Raw genomic sequence first — 24,937 nt, forward strand, 5'->3', positions numbered from 1 at the left:
GGTCTCCTTCTGCACTGTAGGGATTCTATGATTCCATAAATTTGTCCCAAGGCCCTTCTCAGGAGCATTATCAAACAAAATTTGACGCCAAGCTACATATGTAGATATTTGGACAGATGATCAAATGTTTCCTCAAAGAACGATTTCAAGAACCCTCTTAAAGGAGAGAGAGATTGATTCCACGGATGAAGAACTTGTCTTGTAAAGAGAGATTGAGCAGTTTATGGCTATACTCGCTGGAGTTTGGAAGAATGAGAGATTTAATTGAGTTTCATAAGCCTCTAAAGAGGATTGACAGGGTAGACGTAGAGCGAATGTTTCTCCTTGTTAGACATTCTAGAACAAGAAGCCACAGTTTTAGGCTAAAGCGTCAAGTGAGGAGGGATTACTTCACTCAAAGGGTCATGAATCTGTGGAATTTTCTACCCCAGAGTGCGGTGGATGCCAGAACACTAAACAAATTTGAGGAGATAGGTAGGTTTTTAAATTAGTAACGGGATGAAAGGTGATGGGGATCGGGCTGGAAGGTGGAGATAAGAGCAGCCACGATCATATTGAATGGCGCAGCACTCCCGAGGGGCTGAATGGTCTACTCCTGCTTCTAGTCCTTGTGTAAGTCAACATGAAGGAAATTGAGAGGAGCTTGCCCACTTGGGAATTAAACTGAAACTATTCCAGATTTGTTTCAGTTAGTGCAAACAGACACAGTGAAGATAGGTGTTGAATTTCCACCAGTCTTGCAGGGATTTGAGGCCTGATCCCAGTGATGCAGGGATTGAGTTCCAATGCAGCACAGTGAGAAAGCCAATACACAAGGCTATTCAACATGTCCAGTCCTGACCAGGCCTCTGTTTCTATAGCCCCGCTCCCAATGGAAGACATCGAGAGAATGGCTGCTCTGTGCATGAAAGACCTCGATGAAGAAGCTGAGGATGATGATGTGGATGATGATGATGAAGAAGATTTGATGGTAAATAGTTTTGAAAATACTTTTCACTTTCTCGAGCTTGGTGGGTCGTCGGGGAAAATTATGGCGTTGTGTGACCTGAGCACCATTAGCGCTTGATGCTGCATCAGTGGACAGTGCTCCGACTGGGGCCTCGATGGAAAACAAAACTGTTGAGAAGCCCTTGCTTCAGCTAAGGTATCTGAATCTGAATTCCATTCCTGACGAGCACTGAGGTAGAAACTAGAAGCAGGAGTAGGGCCTTCGAGCCTGCTCTGCCGTTCATTATGATCATGACTGATCATCAAATTCAATATCCTGATTCTCTCTCTCTCTCTGTCTCTCTCTGTCTCTCTCTCTCTCTCTCCCCCCCCTCCCCCCAATATCCCTTGATCCCTTTAGCCCCAAGAACTATATCTAATTTCTTCTTGAAATCTCACAACGTTTTGGCCTCAACTACTTTCTGTGGGAGTGAATTCCACACATTCACTACCCTCTGGGTGAAGACATTTCTCCTCACCTCCGTTCTAAAAGGTTTACCCCTTATCCTCAAACTATGATCCCCTAGTTCCTGACTCCCCCCACCATGGGCAACATTCTTTCTGAATCTACCATGTCTAACAAATATCCATAGTCTTGTAATCAAATCCTTTAACCATTTAGGTAATTAGACATAGGTCGCAAAGGACTGGAGGAAAATTGCTCCATTGGAGAGAGTCAGTTGGATGTATAAAGCTTGGGGGGCGTAACTCCAAGCGTGCAGCAGGTTGAGGAAGCAAGCCTCCAGGAACTACCACCGCTGGTACAGAGCTTCAAACCCGCATCGTGGGCATCATACGCTAGCCATCTGGCCAGCTGAACTAACAAACTGCCCCCTTCAACCATTGAAACGTGAAGTGAACTGTGCCCACAATTGCTTTCCAATAGCATTGTGATTTTAGCAAAGGCTTGCAGAATACTGTGAAGCCATTGTGCCTTTAGCATCTAAGTCGTGCGCACCTGATTTCACATTGGCACACGAGAGCTTTGCAGACTAAACCTGAGACCTTGTTGGTGTGGCTGGCTCAGTATCACGCACAATATTTTTCTCCTAAGACATGCCACTTTCCAATGCTTTCCTTTGGCGCCAATAGCTGCCATATTCGTGTGGTCAGAAGCATGTTTAATATTTAGTCTTATTTAATAGGAAGGCTTTGTGCTCGTGTTTGAACATTTGCTGGCAAATGTCTTTGTAACAGTTGTAGTAAACATAGAAACTAGAAGCAGGAGGAGACCATTCGGCCCTTCGAGCCTGCTCTGCCATTCATTTTGATCATGGCTGATCATCAAATTCAATATCCTGATCCCCCCCTTCCCCCCCATATCCCTCGATCCCTTCGGCCCCAAGGGCGAAATCTAATTTCTTCTTGAAATCAGACAGCATTTTGGCCTCAACTACTTTCTGTGGGAGTGAATTCCACACATTCACCACCCTCTGAGTGAAAACATTTCTCCTTACCTCAGTCCTAAAAGGTTTACCCCTTATCCTCAAAGCTATGACCCCCTAGTTCCGAACTCCCCCACCCTCGGGAACATTCTTTCTGAATCTGCTCTGTCTAACCCTGTTAGAATTTTATAAGTTTCTATGAGATCCCCTCTCACTCTTCTAAACTCAAGAGTCGCGGTATGATTTCAATTAAGAGACTTCCTTCTATAGGTGCTATAGGTACAGCACTGTTAACGCTGGGGAGATGGGAAAGGGTTGGATGAACAGGATTGGTGTGACACTCTTGTGCATGACATGGAGGCACATTTGGTGCCCATTTACCCTGGAATCTTCCAGTCCGCCGCCTCTAAGGTGGTATGCATTCTGCTGCCTGCTGTCCCATCAATCCCCATTAATGGTGACCTGTTCTTTCAATGAACCTTCGCTTCACTTCCACCCTCTATCTGTTTGTCTCAATCACTTTTTGCTACAGCACTGTTCCAGGCATCTCACAGACACAGTCCAGAGCAAAATCGTGGTCAGCACAGTGACTTTTACGGGTCACGGCTGGGCCAGGAGAAGAAGACCCACTCCAGAGCCTTTTTTAGTTTATTTATTCATTCGTCTCAACTCATTTCCAAGATAGCTGGATCTGTGTCTGAAGTGCTGTACCCTGCGAGGCTACAGAACAGGGGCTGGAAAGTGGCAATAAAATGAATGGCTACTTTATTTTTTGCCTGCTGCAGACATGATGGGCTGAATGGCCTCTTTCTGCACCATAACTTTTTCTTTATTCATCAGTGTCACAAGTAGGCTTACATTAACACTGCAATGAAGTTGCTGTGAAAATCCCTGAGTTGCCACATTCCGGGTATACTGAGGGAGAATTTAGCATGGCCAATGCACCCTAACCAGCACGTCTTTCGGACTGTGGGAGAAAACCGGAGCACCCGGAAGAAACCCACGCAGACACGGGGAGAATGTGCAGACTCCTCACAGGCAGTGACCCGAGCCGGGAATCGAACCCGTGTCCCTGGAGCTGTGAGGCAGCAGTGCTAACCACCATGCTGCCATGTACTTGTGCACTTAATTAATACTACAGTGTAGGACTGGGGGAGTACTGCTCTTTGTGAGTCGCCTTTTAAACAATTCTTTCATGTCACGTGGGTGTTGCTGAGACCACACATTGCCCACCCCGATTGCCCTTCATCTGAGTGGCTTGCCAGGCCATGCAGAGGGCCAGAATCGCACACTCAGGGTCCTCTATCAGTACCAGCCACCGTGCCCCTCACACCACGCTGCAACTCCTTTACATGTATACTGTAATGAGTTGCAGAGTGCTATTGCTGAGCGAGTGTTTGGTTTGTGCTTTAACAAAGCTGTGTGATGCTGTTTTGATGAAGGCGTTGTTTTCCTAGGCTGAGCTGAATGAAGTGCTGGAGGACGATCGGCAGAATAAGAATGTACCATCCCCGGAAGAGAATAAACCCGCTTCTAACTATATTCCACAGGTAAGTTGTGGCCTTGTCTCCACAATCATTCCAGCAAAAAATAACTCGGCTTGTTTCTTGCTGTTAACCCTCACCCTCACCCTGCCACTGTTGCTGTTTCTCTTCCTGCACCTAGTGGCGCACGGGACAGATTTTCACCTGATTCCAAAGTGAGTTTCACCTGTCACCCGAGCTTTCTAGCTTGAGGGGGCGCCACTCCACACCAAACGTGGCTGACCAGGAGTCTCTCTCGCCCTTACTGCCAGCCATTGGCAAGTTGGAAGCATTTTGCAGGTTCTTCCCACCACCATCTCAGCCAGAATGGCCAGTTATTGCCTAGCGCAGTGCGTGAATAATGCTGGCTACATTTACACTGATCTTCCTTGGCCATCAAATCCTGGATGAACAAGATTGATGTGCCAATATAATTTGTCTTGCACATGAACCCCACATATTTACCCTGCTAATCCCCTGACACCTAAGGGACAATTTTAGCATGGCCAATCAACGTAACCCGCATATCTTTGGACTGTGGGAGGAAACCGGAGCACCCGGAGGAAACCCACGCAGACACGGGGGAGAAAGCGCAAACTCCACACAGACAGTGACCCAAGCCGGGAATCGAACCCGGGTCCCTGGCGTTGTGAGGCAGCAGTGCTAACCACTGTGCCACCGTGCTGTCCCGTAGAGACACCTGGGATTTGACACATTCTACATGTGGGTTACCAGTCCCCGAGAGTTATCTCTTAAATTGTTGTTGACATGATGTTTTAAAAAGGGACGAACATCCTCTTCAATTAAGATAATTTAGTTAATGGTATGTGTAATGAGACTTCCATACGGGGAGTGGAGCACATAAAACAGGATGAGTTCAAAGGCAAGAAGAGTTTCATTTTGCAGGGCTAATTATAGGGACATGGAATGCATTCCCACAATTTCAGTAATGCATTTAAGACAGCGTTAGACGACCGCTTGAATAAAACATCAGGAAATCCGTGAACAGAGTAGCTCGGAACAGATTGCCTTGCTGGAGGCCAAACTAGCTCCTCTTTACTTTTAAGTTCTAAAGATGTTGGCTTCTCTGAGAAAACCTAATGGATTTTCAGAGCCAGGGCTTTGATTTGATTCGATTTATTATTGTCACATGTATTGGGATACAGTGAAAAGTATTATTTCTTGCGCGCTATACAGACAAAGCAGACCGTTCATAGAGAAGGAAAGGAGAGGGTGCAGAATGTAGTGTTACAGTCATAGCTAGGGTGTGGAGAAAGATCAACTTAATGCGAGGTAGGTCCATTCAAAAGTCCGATGGCAGCAGGAAAGAAGCTGTTCTTGAGTCGGTTGGTACGTGACCTCAGACTTTTGTATCTTTTTCCCGATGGAAGAAGGTGGGAGAGAGAATGTCCGGGGTGTGTGGGGTCCTTGATTATGCTGGCTGCTTTGCCGAGGCAGCGGGAAGTGTAGACAGAGTCAATGGATGGGAGGCTGGTTTGCGTGATGGGCTTCTTGGCTCCAGCGTAATAGTAACCACCCTCTCAGTTGGACAGTATATTCATTGCTGCAGAAGTGAGTTCTTCCTCCTTCTCAAGTGTTTTGCAGACCGTAAAGGAGTGACTGGATTGACAGGCATTGTGCCAAGCTTGATGTCACATTTGATTTTTGAGGTGCCAAGTGAAGGAGTGCTTAGATTCATTTTACCTGGCATCCTTATTTCCTGTCGGAGAGGGCAGTCTGAATTTAGAACAAGGTTCCAGAATCATAGAATAGAATCCCTACAGTGCAGAAAGAGTCCGTTTGGCCCATCGAGCCGATGACTGTCCCATCCAGGCTCTATCCCCGTAACCTCATGTATTTAACCTGCTAATCCCCCTGACACTAAGGGTCAATTTAACATGGCCAGTGCACCTAACCCACACGTCTTTGAACTGTGGGAAGAAACCGGAGCACCCGGAGGAACCCCACACAGACACTGGGAGAACGTGAAAACTCCACACTTACCCGAGGCTGGAATTGAGAGGCAGCAATGCTAACCAGTGTGCCACCGTGCCGCCCCCCCCCCCCCCCATAACATGGTTGTAGCACAGTGGTCAGCACTGCTGTCTCACAGCACCAGGGGCGTGGGTTCAATTCCCACCTTGGGTGACTGTGTGGAGTCTGCACGTTCTCCCCGTGTCTGTGTTGGTTTCTTCCCAGGCTTCAAAGATGCACAAGTTAGGTGGATTGGCCGTGCTGAATTGCCCCTTAGTGTCCCAGAATGTGTAGATTGGGTGGGTTAGCAGGGTAAATACATGGGGTTACAGGGTTGGGGTCTGGATGGTATGCTTTGTTGGAGAGTTGGTGCAGACTTGATGGGCCGAATGGCCTGTTTCTGCAATGTAAGGATGTCAGTCAACAACATATGATGGTAATCCAGTATTTGCCACAAGAAGCTGCTGGTGACTTGTGTGATATGAACTATTATTTTCTTCCCTTTGGGATGTAATATTAACTAACCATTTAATTCTGCAATGAATCATCTGCAGCCTGGCTGTAACTTAAATCTGATTGTTTTTAACCGCAGTCCAATCCGACGCCTGGAATCACTGGTGGACTGGAAAACACTCTGGTGGAGAGGGTTGACATGTACAGATCTGCGATCGATAATGCCAAACAATCTGGCGAAAGCTCCAAAATCCGGAGATACGAACGTGGCCTTAAGGTTAAAAAAAAACACAGTTAACTAATCGTCTTGAGAGATCTCCTGGGTAAAGTTAAATGGTGCTGGACCAGAACAGTTGGTGGCCTGTTAGACTTTCATGATCTTGAAATTGATGAACAAAGAAAAGTACAGCACAGGAACAGGCCCTTCGGCCCTCCAAGCCTGTACCGACCATGCTGCCCGACTGAACTAAAACCCCCTACCCTTCCGGGGACCATATCCCTCTATTCCCATCCTATTCATGTATTTGTCAAGATGCCCCTTAAAAGTCACTATCGTATCCGCTTCCACTGCCTCCCCCGGCAACGAGTTCCAGGCACCCACTACTCTATTGGCATGGTCCTTGATTTTTGCGATATTTTGAGGGCACCTGTTCTTAAGGACTGTATTTAATCTGTGTAAAAAAAACTTGCCTCGTACATCTCCTTTAAACCTTGCCCCTCGCACCTTAAACCTATGCCCCCTAGTAATTGACTCTTCTACCCTGGGAAAAAGCTTCTGACTATCCACTCTGTCCATGCCCCTCATAATCTTGTAGACTTCTATCAGGTCGCCCCTCAACCTCCGTCGTTCCAGTGAGAACAAACCAAGTTTCTCCAACCTCTCCTCATAGCTAATGCCCTCCATACCGGGCGATGGTCAAGGATTTTGATCCAAGGTGGTCATGACTAGAAAACTCCATTTTTTTTTCATTTCCACAACTAACATTTACCACAGATCTTTCATTTTTTTAGACTTTACAATCCATGCTTATGTCTGTGAAGAAGGGAAAGCCGATTAACGAAGAGGACATCCCACCCCCTGTGGCTTCTGGGAAAAGTAGTGATATCACAAAAGCCCCACCCACCTCTGGGACCTCGATGTCTTTAACTGAAGACCCTTCCGAATTGTCTGACTGGGCTGCGCCCGGCAAGCGTCCAGTCCCAATGACACAGCCGGCACCGCCTCCCTTGCTACCCAAACCAAAGATGTCCGTACCCGAGATCGCCCCACCTCCATCAGTCATAAGACCAAGCACGCGGGTGGAAGTGCCCGTGCCCACGAAAATGGAGGCATCCGTCCCGGTTTCCAGTATCAGAGCAGGTAGATTCACGATGGCATCTTCTGTCAGCGATCCTGTGTTTCTCGAGGGTGTGGGTTTTATTTTTCTTCGAAGGATCGGATTTGACTTTCTGCAACCTCCGAGCCAGCAGACTGTGGTCTCAAGCCGCCTCCAGAGACTTGAGCTCAAAATCCAGAGTGACAGTCCCGGGCTGTGTGAGAGAGAGAGAGAGTGGTGCCCTGTTGGAAGCTCTACCTTTCGGATGAATCATTAAACCCTCTCTTCTCTCAAACTAGAAAGAGTGCAGAGAAGATTGACTAGGATGCTACCGGGACTTGATGGTTTGAACTATAATGAGAGGCTGGATAGTCTGGGACTCTTTTCCCTGGAGCGTAAGATACTTAGGGGTGATCTTATAAAGGTCTATAAAATAATGAGGGGCACAGATCAGCTAGATAGTCAACATCTTTTCTCAAAGGTAGAGGATTCTAAAATTAGAGGGCATAGGTTTAAGGTGAGAGGCGGGGGGAGGAGATACAAAAGGGTCCAGAGGGGCAATTATTTCACACACAGGGTGAAATGAGCTCTGGAATGAGCTGCCAGAGGTAGTAGTAGAGGCGGGTACAATTTGTCCTTTAAAAAGCATTTAGATAGTTACATGGGTAAGATGGGTATAGAGGGATATGGGCCAAACGCGGGCAACTGGGATTAGCTTAGTGGTTTAAAAAAAAAAGGCAGCATGGACAAGTTGGGCCGAATGGCCTGTTTCCGTGCTGTAAACCTCTATGACTCTTGGGGATCCCGTGCCACCAGTTTGAAGAAAAGCAGGGGAGTTCTCCCTGCTGTGCTGGCCCATGTTTATCCCTTAATCAACATCATTATCTGACTGTTATCTCACTCCTGTATGTGGGACCTTGCTGCATGTGGATTAACTGCTTCGGTTAGTACATTACGGCAGTCCCTATACAGCAGAAAGTAATTAATACTCAAACATTCTAAACAAGATCCAAACTTCTCATGGGTCTTGCTGTTGGCAACTTTACAATATCATTTCCCGATAATCTCATTTACACCTGTCAGAACTTTTATTCATTTGTGGGACATGGTTATCGCTGGGCCTGCATTTATTGCCCATCCCTAGTTGCCTGAGGGCAGTTGAGAGTCAACCACATTGCTGTGGCTCTGGAGTCACATGTAGGCCAGACCGGGTAAGGACAGCAGATTTCCCTTCCTGAAGAACATTAGTGATCCAGATGGGTTTTTCCGATAATGGTTTCATGGTCATCAGTAGATTCTTAATTCCAGATTTTTCAAAAATTGAATTCAAATTCCACCGTCTGCCGTGGCTGGGATTCAAACCCGGGTCCGCAGAACATTAGTTTCTGGATTAATAGTCTGGCGATAATACCACTAGGCCATTGCCTCCCCTTACACCTTGGGGTGCAAGGTGAGCAGAAATCAGTTTGAGAGATGTGTGGAGCTTACACCATATTCTGTCTCTCTTCAAGTCTCTCTCATGTTGTGAAATGTGGGGTTTGACACTGTCAGGCCGGCCTCCCTGCATATTGTGTGCAGAGTGCTTAGGAAAAGGCAATAATGGGAGCTTTTCTGATTTTAAGGTATCTCGTTCAGATGCCGTTAAAATGCTTTTGAAAATACAGAGACGGGTCTCCGTGAAAAGAATTTAAGCAAAAGCTGCTTTAAAAATCAGGATGCAACGATATAGCTTGTGCACTGCTGCACCCAAAAACTTAGTAATGCCTATTCAAAACGGGTGCAGCGCGGATGGGGGTGCAGCGCGGGGTGGGGGGGGGGTGCAGCGCGGGGGAGGGTGCAGCGCGGGGAGGGTGCAGCCCCTGGAATTTTGCGTGAGGAAGCGGAGTTACGTTAATGAATGGCGGAGGTTTTGGCAGAGGTGTCTCTCCTTTACAAAACTCCAGTTTACAAGTTGATGCGAGTCTCGTAGGATTATATTTCCCAGCTTCTGCACTCGAAAGCAGCTTTAGACCTAATCGTTATGTTGGGAGAAATTCCAGGTTTGCATGTTTTAAGAGCAGCACGTCGGTTTATAGAGAGCACGGAATTGCTTACAGGAATTCTCCTGGAGGCCCAGCAGAAGAAGCCTCTTGTTAAAGCCTGAGCGATGTGACAGGTACTTTTCTTTTTGAAGCATTTCTTGGAGTGAATTGAGTGCTTTTTGTTCATTGCCAGAGCAATTGAGCCGAGTGATTCTGCAGTTCGCCTCACTGAATATTAAATAGAATTACAAATCTTGCATTTTGGGGACGATTGCCACAATGAAAGGTTGTTGGGATAGTCTGCTGGGGTGAAGGTCCCTTTTTTTTTGCTTGAAGGCTTTAAAAGTTTAAAGAGAAGTTTGAACGAAAGCTGGATTTCTAGTAGAATTATAGAATCCCTGCAGTGCAGAAAGGCTATTCGGCCCATCAAGTCTGCACCAACTCTCTGCCAAAGTATCTTACCCAGGCTCATCACCATCCCCATGTGTTAACCCCACTAATCCCTCTACCTACACATCTTGGGACACTAAGGGGCAATTTAGCACGGCCAATCCACCTAACCTACAAATCTTTGGACTGTGGGAGGAAACCCACGCAGGCACGGGGAGAAAGCGCAAACTCCACACAGACAGTAACCCAAGCCGGGAATCGAACCCGGGTCCCTGGCGCTGTGCGGTAGCAGTGCTAACCACTGTGCCACCGTGCTGACCATGAATGAGTGTGGACAACACAAGAAAGGGGAAATCTTTATGCAGATCATTTCACCCCCAAATTCTCACGCGATTCACTGAGAACTGGCTATCTTCCCATAGCTCGTTGGTGCTGCAGTTGTTGGATTCTTTTTGAATGAATACGGGGCACTGCAAGTCTGTTCATTTGCCTTTTCTCTTCTGTATTTTTGTTTAGTATCATCCGATTCAAGCATGAAGGGAACTGCGCTGAGCAGACGGAGAGAATACCAACTGGCGGCACTACAGGCCAAACGCAGCGGCCATACTGAGCTGGCAACAAAATACTACCGCATTAGTAAGGTGAGACTGATGCCAAGCTGGAGCAGCCCTCAGAGTTTCCAGCAGACAGCAACAGCTTGGCCAGAATCTGGATTACCTGTACGATGTGAGTGCTGGGGAGACCTGACAGCATCCTGATTAAAGCCTTAACTTCGGCATGTTGTAGATGTTTGCCATCCCTTTCTGAATTTGTGGAATCCAGTTATTAATGTGTCGAGAACTCGTGTCTATAAAGTGGCCGGTGCGTTGTGCTGACGATGGAATAGGTTCAATAGCCTAGATTAGTTTGATAAGGTCTTGTTGAAGTGGAAGTGCATTTGGTGAATCTATATCTGTTTCCCTTAAAGTTTATTTACTAGTGTCACAAGTAGGCTTATATCAGCACTGCAATGAAGTTACCTTGAAAATCCCCCAGTCGCCACACTCCGGCGCCTGTTCGGGTACACTGAGGGAGAATTTAGCACGGTCAATGCACCCTAACCAGCGCGTCTTTCGGACTGTGGGAGGAAACCGGAGCTCCCGGAGGAAACCCACGCAGACACAGGGAGAACGTGCAGACTCCACACAGACAGCGGCCCAAGCCGGGAATCGAACCCGGGTCCCTGGCGCTGTGAGGCAGCAGTGCTAACCACTGTGCCACTCTTCATCACAGAGATTTACTCAGCACGGTGTCACAGTGGTTAGCATTGCTGCCTCACAGTGCCAGGGACCCGGGTTCAATTCCGGCCTCGGGTGACTGTCTGTGGTGTTTGCACATTCTCCCCGTGTCTGCGTGGGTTTCCTCCGGGTGCTTCGGTTTCCTCCCACACTCCAAAGACGTGTGAGTTAGGTGGATTGGCCATGCAAAATTGTCCATTAGTGTCAGGGGGATTAGCAGGGTAAAAATATCGGATCCAGGGATTGGTCCTGGGTGGGATTGCTGTCGGTGCAGGCTCAATAGGCTGAATGGCATCCTCCTGCACTGTAGGGATTCTATATCTGGGAGTGTTGGCACCAGGTACCTGAATGGAAAGTATTAACAATCCCCTAACCTTTTTATGTAAACAAAGCTCACAAGACAAAGCGAGTGGGGGAATGTAAAAGCTGATATTTATTCGGTGATGGGTATGAAGGGTCACCCCAAGCAAGTGGAGAGATGGAGCTGAGTTGCAAAGCAGCCACGCTCCAGCAGAATGGCAAACAGGCTCAGGTCTGAGGGCCAATGCCCTTCAGGATAGGGAAATGGAGATAACAGTCCAGGCTTCCGGGTGGCACAGTGGTTAGCACTGCTGCCTCACAGCGCCAGGGACCCGGGTTCAATTCCCGGCTTGGGTCACTGTCTGTGTGGAGTTTGCTCATCCTCCCCGTGTCTGCGTGGGTTTCCTCCGGTTGCTCCGGTTTCCTCCCACAGTCCAAAAGATGTGCTGGTTAGGGTGCGTTGGCCGTGCTAAATTCTCCCTCAGTTGTACCCAAACAGGCGCCGGAGTGTGGCGACTAGGGGATTTTCACAGTAACTTCACTGCAGTGTTAATGTAAGCCTGCCTGTGACACCAATAAATAAACTTTACTCCCAGTCAACTGGAGGCTGTGCAGAAAATGCAGGTTAATCTTGTTTCTTTAACAGTTTTTTTTTCTCCTGTTCGAACCAGAAATTTGACCCTGTTCTTGAGGCACTGGATAGAGGAGAGAGCGTGGACTTCGGTGTCCTGCCACCCCCTTTTGGTATGCACTACATTTGTGTCATCAGTACGTCTATTGATGTGGTCCTTGATTTTTGCAATATTTTGAGGGCATCTGTTCTTACAGTCTGTATTTAATCTGGGATTTGGAGTATAGAATATCGAGTCGAGAACTGTAGAATTCACTTGGCTGCTCCCATTGCTTATCTAGGTTTTTTTTTCTTCTCCCCCAGATCTTTTACCAAAGGACCGACCATCAATCCCTCCCCCTCACCCGACAGTTTCCTCAGCCCCAGCGGCCTCTCAGGCACAGCCACAGACTTCATCAGGTGGGTCTTGTACCCGACGGGTCAACGCTCAGCCCCCTGTGCCGGTTTGGAATGTTTCTGCCTTGAAAGTATTCAACAAATGTGCATCCAACTGGCTTGGGGGATTCAAAGAGTTGCCACGCTGATTAAATTTTCCCTCATCCCGGTTCTTCTCCTGAGTCTGCGCCCTTGCGTTCTGGATTCCCCGCCAGGGGGAACAAGCTCTGAGGTCTCCCTTGTCAAGTCCCCTCTGCATCTCTCACTCTTCAACAGAAACCCAATTTACTCAGCTGTTCTGGAGGCTATAGACCAGACTCTCACAACCTCTACTCAGTATCCTAAATGCATCGACCACATTTTCCCAGCATCCAGTTTACCTTGCAGGAAACATGCGACTCTCTCAGCCTATTACAAGATTTAAGGGCATGTGCATCAATCTAATGACCCTCCTCTGGGTGTGTTTTCAGATCATCTAATCAGTGAGCCAGGCCAGATACTAGCCATGTCCGTAATGTTGCAATATCTCATGGGATGTGATAATGCAGAAGGAGGGCCACAATGTGACTGAGAATTACCATTATGGGAAATCTTGTTTGACAGATCTTAGTTTCTGAGGTTGTAACTCATCTGGTAGATATGGGGATTTCTTCAGGTAATGCATTTGGATTTAAAGCTTTGACAACATATCACAAAGAGGTTCTTATACAAAATTAGTGTTCGTAGGATTGGGAAAGTGTATTAACGTGGATTGAGGATTGATAGCAAGCAGCACCTGCTCAGCAATAACCTGCTCAGTGACGCCCAGTTTGGGTTCCGCCAGGGTCACTCAGCTCCTGACCTCATTACAGCCTCGGTTCAAACATGGACAAAAGAGCTGAATGTCAGAGGTGAGAGTGACTGTCCTTGACATCAAGGCCGCATTCGACCGAGTGTGGCATCAAGGAGCTCTAGCGAAACTGGAATTAATGGGTATCAGGGGACAAGCTCTCTGCTGGTTGGAGTCATACTTGGCAAATAGGAAGATGGTTGTGGAGTGTCAGTCATCTCAGCTCCAGGACATCTCAGCAGGAGTCCCTCAGGGGAGTGTCCGAGGCCCAACAATCTTCAGCTGCTTCATCAATGATCTTCCCTCCGTCATAAGTCAGAAGTGGGGATGTCGCTGATGATTGCACAATGTTCAGCACCATTCGCCACTCCTCAGATACTGAAGCAGTCTGTGTTCAAGTGCAACAAGATCTGGACAATATCCAGGCTTGGGCTGACAAGTGGCAAGTAACATCCACGCCACACAAATGCCAGACAATGACCATCACCAAAAGAGAGACACTAACCTCTGCACCCTGACATTCAATGGTGTAACCATCACTGAATCCCCCACTGTCAACATCCTTGGTCAATATATCGGCCGTTCCTTCGCAGTCGCTGGGTCAAAATCCTGGAATTCCCTCCCTAACGGCATTGTGGGTCAACCCACAGCACGTGGACTGCAGCGATTCAAGAAGGCAGCTCACCACCACCTTCTCAAGGGGCAACTAGGGATGGGCAATAAATGCTGGCCCAGCCAGCGATGCCCATGTCCCAGGAATGAATAAAAAAAACAGAGTGGGAATGGACAAGTAACTTTTAGGTTTGAGAACTGCTCTGAGTGAGGTAGCAAAAGGATGAGTGCTTGGGCCTCCCCTGTTTTCAGGATGTATCAATGGCTTGGATGAGGAGAGGGGGGATTGGAGTGGAAAGGTAAAGAAGTCTTGCCGCCATTGTCTGGACCTTGGGACACTGAGTATGGTTTTGCTCCTCTTTCCTAAGGAAGGATATACAAGCCTGCTTAGGGACTGCAACAAAGGTTCACAATACTGATTCACGGGATGAGGAGATTGTCTTGATTGTTGCGTAGACCAGGCCTGTATTCCCTCGAGTGTTAAAGAATGAGGTGATCTCATTAAACCATATAAAACTCATGGAGATCCCAAAAGCAGCAGTCAGACACAGGTTAACGGGTTGGCCATTGAGTCTTCCGTATGAGGGCAGTTGCCTTCAGTCCAAATGTTGTGGATGTTTGTAATTCTACACATCATTATGCTCAGTTATTGAGAATATTTGAGATGGAGATTTATAGAGATTTGGAGAATTGAGGCACATTTAGATCGTGGACAAAGGTTGAAGATCAGCCATGATCATGTGGCATCACAGTGGCACAATGGTTAGCACTGCTGCCTCTCAGTGCCAGGGACCCGGGTTCGATTCCTGGCTTGGGTCACTGTCTGTACGGAGTCTGCTCGTTCTCCCCGTGTCTGTGTGGGTTTCCTCCCACAGTCCAAAGATGTGCAGTTTAGGTTGATTGGCCACGCTAAATTGCCCCTAGTGTCGGGGAATTTGCAAGGTAAATAGATGGAGTTACAGAGATAGGGCCTGGGTGTGATTGTGGTCAGTACAGGTATGATGGGCCAAATGGCCTCTGCACTGTAGGATTCTATTCTGTGAAATGATGGCACCAGCTCAAAGAGACAATTACTCTCCATCTGCTCCTATTTCTCATGTTCTTAAATTTCTTGATGTGGAGATGCCGGCGTTGGACTGGGGTAAACACAGTAAGAAGTTTAACAACACCAGGTTAAAGTCCAACAGGTTTATTTTAGCTAGTGGCATTTGCTACCAAATAAACCTGTTGGACTTTAACCTGGTCTTGTTAAACTTCTTACTTAAATTTCTTGTCAGTTGGAGAACATCCTTTTTTATATTATCACAAACTTGACGCTCCCTTAAATCACCTCAGCATTCTGAGGTCAATGGAATATCTGCACTACCAGTTCTCCAAGCTCAACTATTGAGTGACTGCTCCCGTGCAGACTTGCAGCGTTCCCATATCCAGGAAGAGCCAGCTTTTGAACCTCTTTGTACAATTGACTCTCTGGGATCTAGAGAAGAATCCTACAGTGCAGAAGGAGGCCATTCGGCCCATCGAGTCTGCACCGACCACAATCCCACCCAGGCCCTATCCCCACAACCCCATCCCCACAACCCCATTCATTTACCCGAGCTCGTCCCCCGACACTAAGGGGCAATTTAGCATGGCCAATCCACCTAACCTGCACATCTTTGGACTGTGGGAGGAAACCGGAGCACCCGGAGGAAACCCACGCAGACACGGGGAGAACGTGCAGACTCCGCACAGACAGTGACCCAAGCTGGGAATCGAACCCGGGTCCCTGGCGCTGTGAGGCAGCAGTGCTAACCACTGTGCTACCGTGCCACCCTTCAAATGTTGTGATTGAATGAAAACAAAGGTTTCCTCGCTTTGAATGTAAGCTGTCTCCACTCTGACCCAGTAAGAAGTCTCACAACATCAGGTTAAAGTCCAACAGGTTTATTTGATAGCACAAGCTTTCGGAGCGCTGCTCCTTCATCAGGTGAGGGAGCAGCCCGCCGATAGTTCCTGCTACCAAATAAACCTGTTGGACTTTAACTTGGTATTGTGAGACTACTTACTGTGCCTACCCCAGTCCAACGCCGGCAACTCCACATCTTCACTCTGACTAGAACAACCCCAACACGATCCAAACAGTAGACATTCTGCTGTTTCACTGCCCAGTGTTGGAGTATTACCACACCGTGCATGTTGATGAAGATTTGGACTCATCCCAAGGCTTTTGTAAATGTAGCTGAACGTGACCTGCTGCAGACGTGGAGCTGAGCCCTTTTTTTCCCTCTGTGTCTGCAGGTGTTCCATCTCCCCCTAAAGATATCACGGAGGCCCTTCAACAGAGAATGGACAAGTACAAATCTGCTGCGACACAGGCCAAGAACGCAGGGAATGATCGCAAAGCAAGGATGCATGAACGCATAGTCAAAGTAAACCAACTTCCAAACAACTTGTTCAAATTTTAAATATTCTCCTGATTTAACATTTGAGTTTTAAGAGATTAATTGGCTCCCTGTGTTTTATTTCGATCCCCCTTCCCACTTGTTTTTATGTGAGTGTGAGACGGGTGAGAGTGGGTCGGCAGCCCGTTTCACATCTCTCCCGCTTGTTGTTAAAGAGAAGCTGAAATAAAACCGGAAGTGATGGGAAGCAGGCTGCTGCCTCTATCACCATTCCGGACTCGGGATCTGTCCTCCCTGCCTGGCTCCATCCCACTGTTTGCCTTGGGTGATATTTACTATCCCCTCTAACATTAATGCGCTCACATCTTTCTGTGCCTCTCCATTCACTAAAAGTTACAAAATGTCAAAAGTGGTTTTTTTTTTTGCTTTTATTTCAAAACTGATTTTGTGGATGGATCCTTTCCCTCTCCCTCTCTCTCTTTTCTCTCTCCCTTTTTCTCTTTTCCTCTCCCTCTCTCTCCTTTTCCTCTCCCTCTCTCTCCTTTTCCTCTCCCTCTCTCTCCTTTTCCTCTCCCTCTCTCTCCTTTTCCTCTCCCTCTCTCTCCTTTTCCTCTCCCTCTCTCTCCTTTTCCTCTCCCTCTCTCTCCTTTTCCTCTCCCTCTCTCTCCTTTTCCTCTCCCTCTCTCTCCTTTTCCTCTCCCTCTCTCTCCTTTTCCTCTCCCTCTCTCTCCTTTTCCTCTCCCTCCCCCTCCCTCTCTCTCTTTTTTCTCTCTCTCTCCCTCTCTCCGCCGCCCCCCCCCCCCCCCCCCCCCACTTCCCCCTTCCCTCTCTCCCCCAAGAAAAACAAGAAAATGTCTGACAGCATCTGTGGAGAGAGAATAGAGCCGATGTTTCGAGTCTGGATGCCCCTGTGTCCGCTAGATGCTGTCAGACCTGCTTGGGATTTTCCAGCATGTTTTTGTTTCAGATTCCAGCATCCACAGCACTCTCTCTCTCTCTCTCTCTCGCTTCTCCCACGAGTGAATGTGCCACTTTCTTGTGTTCGCGCGAATTGGAAGAGGAGCGTAGACCAGAGAGATGAAAATAATGGCGCTGGAAGGAGCAGAACCTCGGTCTGACAGTTCTCTACTCTCTCAGGCCATGACAACTGTTTTCATTAACCTTTCAGCAATACCAGGATGCCATTCGAGCCCACAAAGCAGGAAGGAGCATTAATCTGGGTGAACTCCCAGTGCCACCAGGTAAGGAAGAGAGTTTGATTTACCCTAACCGTACAGTATTATCGGAAAGAACAGTGAGGTCACCGATATGAAGAGTACTGACTGCTAACTGTCTGAGCTGTAATCTGTGAGGGCAGGTCTTATTGTGTTTAAAAAAAAATATCTTTTGAAACCACGTTATTTGAAGTTTATTCATGTCAGAAGTAGGCTGCAATGAAGTCACTGTGAAAATCCCCTAGTTGCCACACTCCGGTGCCTGTTCGGGTAACACTGAGGGAGAATTTAGCACGGCCAATGCACCCTAACCATTTGCCTTTTGTGATGTGTTCTTTCAGCAGTTTCTGGTAGTTGGCACCGTATTGAGATCGTAGAATCTACATTTAGGAGGCCATTCGGCCCACCAAGCTGCACTCGCAACAATCCCACCCAGGCCCTATCCCCGTAACCCCACGTATTCCCCCTCCTAGTCGCCCTGACACTAGAGTCAATTTAGCGTTGGCCAATCCACTAACCCACACATCTTTGGACTGTGGGAGGAAACCGGAGCACCCGGAGGAAACCCACGCAGACACGGGGAGAACGTGCAGACTCCACACAGACAGTGATCTGAGGCTGGAATTGAACCCGGGTCCCTGGGCGCTGTGAGGCAGCAGTGCTAACCACTGTGCCGCCCTAGAGATGCAGGGAGTTATTTTGCCCACATGGTGTCACTTTGTGACCACTCTTTTTACCTTCTATTTCCATGGTATGCGGTTTCTCTCAATTCACTGCACTATAACCTCCAGAACAGTTATCTCACTGGAAAAGCATGAAGGCAAAATAATAATCTACTTTTCCATCTAATCGGCTGCGGTGAAAGGTTTCCTGGTGGGAGAGTCCTGCTTTATTCTTACCATTAGGTCCTTTTATTTGGAAACTACAGCAACATACTGATTGGATTATTGCTGTTGGACATAAGTTTGTCCTCGTGAATATAATCATAAATGATTTGCAACCCATGGAAATATTGATCTTCAGTACTGGCCTGACAAAGAGATTTTTCTATTCATTCCTGGGATATGGGCATCACTGGCTGGCCAGCATTTATTGCCCATCCCTAGCTGCCCGAGGGGTGTTAAGAGACAACCACGTTGCTGTGGCTCTGGAGTCACATGTAGGCCAGACCGGGCAAGGACAGCAGAGGTTTATTTATTAGTGTCACAAGTAAGGCTTACATTAATACTGCAATGAAGTTACTGTGAAATTCCCCTAGTGGCCACACTCCGGCGCCTGTTCGGGTACACTGAGGGAGAATTTAGCACGGCCCAATGCACCCTCACCAGCACGTCTTTTGGACTGTGGGAGGAAATCGGAGCATCCGGAGGAAACCCATGCAGACACGGGGAGAACGTGCAGACTCCACACAGACAGTGACCCAAGTTGGGAATCGAACCCGGGTCCCTGGAGCTGTGAGGCAGCAGTGCTAACCACTGTGCCGCTATGCTTCTGATTTCCTTCCCTAAAGGATATTAGTGAACCAGATGGGTTTTTCTGACAATGATCATCATTAGATTCTTAATTCCAAATAGTTTTTTATTGAATTCAAATTCCACCATCTGCCGTGGCGGGATTCGAACCCGGGTCCCCAGAACATTAGCTGAGTTTCTGGATTAATAGTCTAGCGATAATACCACTGGGGCATTGCCTCCCCATTTCCACTTTTGGGGGAGATCAAAACTAGGGCCATAAATATAAGTTAGTCACTAATAAATCTAATAAAGATTTCGGGAGAAATCCCTTTACCCAGACATGTGGAGGCGGTGGTGTAGTGGCATTGTCACTGGACTGGTAATCTAGAGCAAGGTCTGGGAACCTGGGTTCAAATCCCACCACGGTAATTCGGATTCAATAAAAACAAATCTGGAATGAAGACCAATGTTGTAAAAGCCCACCTGGTTCGGAAAGGAAATCTGCCATCCTTACTCGGTCTGGCCTACATGGGACTCCAGAGCCACAGCAATGTGTTGACTCTCAAATGCCCTCTGAAATGAAGGGCTGTTAGAATCCTACAGTGCAGAAGGAGGCCATTCGGCCCATCGAGTCTGCACCGACCACAATCCCACCCAGGTCCTATCCCCATAACTCCATGCCTTTACCCTTGCTAGTCCCCCGACAGTAAGGGACAATTTACCATGGCCAATCCACCTAACCTGCACATCTTTGGACTGTGGGAGGAAACCGGAGCACCCGGAGGAAACCCACGCAGACACGGGGAGAACGTGCAGACTCCACACAGACCAAGCCGGAATCGAACCCGGGTCCCTGGCGCTGTGAGGCAGCAGTGCTAACCACTGTGCCACCGTGCCGCCCCAGAGGGACGGGCAATAAATGTTGGCTCAGCCAGCAACACTCACATCTCATAGAACCGATTTTTGAAAAGTGCATGGTGGTTACAATGGAACTTGCTACAAGAAATAGTTACGGCAAATATCATAGATTCCTTTCAAGGGCAGGTAGCGGAGTATAATGAGGGGGGAAGGAGATGAAGGTTTATACGCTGATGGAGTTAGATGAAGAGCGGTGGGAGGAAGAACATCCTGAGTGTAAACACTGGCATGGACTTCTTTGCCTCTTTCTGTGTTACAAACTCCACGAATATCGATGTCCACTTCCTGCTTTATTCTTGAAACAATCTATCCACAAACTGCTCTGGGAGACGGTCAAGTACTGAAAGATGATTCACACGACGTCCCATCCTAATTGCTCACATCTTTCCCCACTAGCCCAGATGGTGCCAGAAAAGGTGGTTAAACTCTGCACTGTGATTTTATTTTCTCTCTCTCTCTCTCCCTCCATTCCGCCATCCCTCCCTCAGGTTTCCCGCCACTTCAGGGAGCAGAGGGTCGTGCGCAGGATCAGAGCATTGTGGGAGTGCTGGAGAATGCAATGAAGCTAGCCAATCAGGAAGTGAACGAAGGCGATAATGAGGAGGATGAGGTGAGCTTGCATAAATGGTCGGAAAAAAAAAGAGATGCCACTCCGAGTGTCACTATTGAAGCAGTAAATGTTCTGTCCTCGTTTTATATAACCATTTGTGGGCTTTGGTGTCAGCCTTTTAATTAATCACAGCTTTAACCTTCAAGTAACCAGACCAAGTCACAGAACAAAGAACAGTACAGCACAGGAAACAGGCCCTTCGGCCCTCCAAGCCTGTGCCGCTCCTTGGTCCAACTAGACCAATCGTTTGTATCCCTCCATTCCCAGACGAGAGTTCTCTTAAACAGCTGTTTTAATCCAAGCTGTCGCGAGGTCCCTGGAATGTCACAGGTCAGTGCCGGTAACTAGCCAGGGCCCAGAATTCAGGGATACGCAAGTAGTTATAGTTTCAAATTCGATTGCAAGTAATTAGCATATACTAATCAAGCTTTAGGAGTTATCTCTATCCACTCACAGTTATTGATTAAGGTGACATCATTCATATTAAAACCAATCACCTCATGTTTGCCTAATTATAATATCCAATCAGCGTGAAGGCTTGATCAAGTTAGCTGACCTAATCCATCATTGTTATGAGTTATCAGTGATGCCCCAGTTGGTGTCTGTGGATATCACTCCCTTCTTCCAGGTCCAAATGTCTGACTTAATGAATTCTCTCAGATGAAAGGCCTTGGTTCTTTTCAGTGAAGACTTTTATAAAGAGACCTTTTATTTTCTCACAGCAGCTTATGTGATTTTTAAATGTGTGTGATTATTCACCCTTTCAATTCCCATTTATATTTTTATATCCCAGTGTTATCTCTCCACAGTGAGTGAGCTACTCCTTATTTCCCATGATTTAGAATTAATGATAATGTCCCTTGACTAATGTTGTCACAAAGCAACTTATTGCACTAAGTACACTTGGGCGGCACGGTAGCACAGTGGTTAGCACTGCTGCTTCACAGCTCCAGGGACCTGGGTTCGATTCCCGGCTTGGGTCACTGTGTGGAGTTTGCACATTCTCCTCGTGTCTGCATGGGTTTCCTCCGGGTGCTCCGGTTTCCTCCCACAATCCAAAGATAAGAACATAAGAACATAAGAAATAGGAGCAGGAGTAGGCCATCTAGCCCCTCGAGCCTGCCCCGCCATTCAATAAGATCATGGCTGATCTGACGTGGATCAGTACCACTTACCCGCCTGATCCCCATAACCCTTAATTCCCTTACCGATCAGGAATCCATCCATCCGCGCTTTAAACATATTCAGCGAGGTAGCCTCCACCACCTCAGTGGGCAGAGAATTCCAGAGATTCACCACCTCTGGGAGAAGAAGTTCCTCCTCAACTCTGTCTTAAACCGACCCCCCTTTATTTTGAGGCTGTGTCCTCTAGTTTTAACTTCCTTACTAAGTGGAAAGAATCTCTCCGCCTCCACCCTATCCAGCCCCCGCATTATCTTATAAGTCTCCATAAGATCCCCCCTCATCCTTCTAAACTCCAACGAGTACAAACCCAATCTCCTCAGCCTCTCCTCATAATCCAAACCCCTCATCTCCGGTATCAACCTGGTGAACCTTCTCTGCACTCCCTCCAATGCCAATATATCCTTCCTCATATAAGGGGACCAATACTGCACACAGTATTCCAGCTGCGGCCTCACCAATGCCCTGTACAGGTGCATCAAGACATCCCTGCTTTTATATTCTATCCCCCTCGCAATATAGGCCAACATCCCATTTGCCTTCTTGATCACCTGTTGTACCTGCAGACTGGGCTTTTGCGTCTCATGCACAAGGACCCCCAGGTCCCTTTGCACGGTAGCATGTTTTAATGTGCGGGTTAGGTTGATTGGCTATGCTAAAATTGCCCCTTAGTGGCCTGGGATGCGTGGATTAGCGGGTAAAATATGTAGAGATATGGGGGTGGGATTGTGGTCGGTGCAGACTCGATGGGCCGAATGGCCTCTTTCTGTACTGTAGGGTTTCTATGATAAGTGTGTGGGTGACCTTGGTTACACATTACCTCCCTTTCCAAAAAGGCCCCAAAGTTTCACTGTTAGAAACTTGATGCGGAAGCGGGTCATGTGCACTAGTTCTGTCGTTGGCTTCAGGACACAACTAAGAAGACACCTTGACCCATTGTCCGATGCAAAAAGAAACATGTTCTTTTGTGCTAGTTCCCCTGAGGAAAGGAAAAAGTGGAGCCTGATTTGATTTGATTTATTATTGTCGTATGTATTAACATACAGTGAAAAGTATTGTTTCTTGCGTGCTATACAGACAAAGCATACCGTTCATAGAGAAGGAAAAGAGAGAGTGCAGAATGTAGTGTTACAGTCATAGCTAGGGTGTAGAGAAAGATCAACTTAATGCAGGGTAAGTCCATTCAAAAGTCTGACAGCAGCAGGGAAGAAGCTGTTCTTGAGTCGGTTGGTACGTGACCTCAGACTTTTGCATCTTTTTCCCGACGGCAAAAGGTAGAAGGGAGAATGTCCGGGGTGTGTGGGGTATTTAATATTCTGGCTGCTTTGCCGAGGCAGCGGGAAGTGTAGACAGAGTCAATGGATGGGAGGCTGGTTTGCGTGATGGATTGGGCTACATTCACAACCCTTTGTAGTTTCTTGCGGTCTTGGGCAGAGCAGGAGCCATACCAAGCTGTGATACAACCAGAAAGGTTGCTTTCTATGGTACATTTGAGTCAGGCAACTCTCAGGGTGGCACAGTGGTTAGCACTGCTGCCTCGCAGCACCAGGGACCTGGTTCAATTCCAGCCTCGGGTCACTGTCTGTCTGTGCGGAGTTTGCACATTCTCCCCACGTCTGTGTGGGTTTCCTCCGGGTGCTCTGATTTCCTCCACAGTCCAGAAGATGTGCGGATTAGGTTGATTGGCCATGCTGAATTGCCTCTTAGTCTCAGGGGGATTAAAGGGTAAATACATGGGGTTACAAGGGTTTGTGGTCGGTGCAAAAAGGCCTCCTTCTGTGCTGTAGTTATTCTATGATTCTATGAACTCTCACACCTCCTTGAATGCAGAGGTGGGGCAAACCAGCAAAGGTTTCTGACTCACTAATGTCCTTTAGGGAGGGAAATCTGCCATCCTTACCCGCTCTGGCCTACACGTGACTCCAGATCCACAGCAATGCGGTTGACTCTTAACTGCCTTAAGTGGCCAAGCAAGATGCTCAGTTCAAGAGGCAAGTCAGGATGGGTAACAAATGATACAGCCAGCGACACCCTCAATCTGTGAATTAATTCTGTTTTAAAAAAAACTCTGAGTGAGGGACATAAAGGGGGCGTGAGAGGCAACAAGGTTAAAAGAAGGAAAACTGGAAAAATATTGCCATCCTATCCCATCAACCAAAAACTGGACCTTTTTCCTTGCTCTCTGCTCCTTAACAAATGGATAGTCACCAATGGACAACAAAAAAATGTGATCCAGTCTTCTCCTGCTAACTCGATGTAGATTGGAAATGATGCCTCCAAACAGGGCAGGCAGATTTAATTTGCTTTGTCAGTTTAAGGGAAAGTTTAGCTTTGTTTGAAGTTTATTCCTTTTATTATCATTTTTACATAAGCACTCCTCAGAAATATAGAACCCGCCTCACCTTCTGCCGAGACTGAATCCTTCTGCATTCACTGAGCCTTGACGTACTCTTTTTTTTTGGTCTGTAAAATGCGAGAACTGAGTGTGATTTATAAGATGATTTTCTCCCCCCCCCCCCCCTATGCTTGAAGCCAGCACAGCAGATACCTGCTCCAAGACCTGTACCGCAGGCGCGCCTCAGGACATCAGCATCGGGAGCACCAGCGGCTGTCCCCGCGAGCACCGGGAATCCAGCACAGAAACATCTGTCAAACAAAGGTAACACATCGTAACCAGAATCAGGAGGAGGCCATTTGGCCCTTCGAACCTACTCCCCCATTCATTTTGATCATGGCTGATCATCAAATTCAATATCCTGATGCCCCCTTTCTCCCCCCCCCCCCCCCACGTCCCTTGATCCTTTTAGCCTCAAGAGCGATATCTAATTTCTTCTTGAAACCAGACAATGTTTTGGCCTCAACTACTTTCTGTGGGAGTGAATTCCACACATTCACCACCCTCTGGGTGAAGAAATTTCTCCTCACCTCAGTCCTAAAAGGTTTACCCCTTATCCTCAAACTATGACCCCTAGTTCTGGACTCCCCCCACCATCGGAAATATTCTTTCTGAATCTACCCTGTCTAATCCTGTTAGAATTTTATAACTTTCTATGAGATCCCCTCTTCTTCTAAACACCAGTGAATATAATCCTAACCGACTTA

The 24,937-nt window shown here is 47.5% G+C and overlaps 1 protein-coding gene across 2 annotated transcripts in view; it reads left to right on the top strand.

Annotated features, from left to right (window-relative positions):
- Positions 1–24,937, top strand: part of cc2d1a (coiled-coil and C2 domain containing 1A) — a 493,461-nt gene that overhangs the window by 16,977 nt on the left and 451,547 nt on the right. For both annotated transcript variants that reach the window (XR_013500123.1, XM_078234866.1), the window contains exons 3-13: positions 861–970; positions 3,830–3,922; positions 6,462–6,599; positions 7,334–7,682; positions 10,566–10,690; positions 12,298–12,370; positions 12,561–12,656; positions 16,354–16,484; positions 17,626–17,698; positions 20,532–20,653; positions 24,368–24,494. Coding sequence is in view for 1 of the 2 variants with exons in the window: in XM_078234866.1 (XP_078090992.1) it covers positions 861–970; positions 3,830–3,922; positions 6,462–6,599; positions 7,334–7,682; positions 10,566–10,690; positions 12,298–12,370; positions 12,561–12,656; positions 16,354–16,484; positions 17,626–17,698; positions 20,532–20,653; positions 24,368–24,494 (1,437 nt within the window). In the remaining variant the exon portion in view is untranslated. The remainder of the gene's footprint in view (positions 1–860; positions 971–3,829; positions 3,923–6,461; positions 6,600–7,333; positions 7,683–10,565; positions 10,691–12,297; positions 12,371–12,560; positions 12,657–16,353; positions 16,485–17,625; positions 17,699–20,531; positions 20,654–24,367; positions 24,495–24,937) is intronic.

Source organism: Mustelus asterias, chromosome 19, assembly GCF_964213995.1.
Source record: "Mustelus asterias chromosome 19, sMusAst1.hap1.1, whole genome shotgun sequence".
In the NCBI taxonomy this organism is placed as follows: domain Eukaryota; kingdom Metazoa; phylum Chordata; class Chondrichthyes; order Carcharhiniformes; family Triakidae; genus Mustelus; species Mustelus asterias.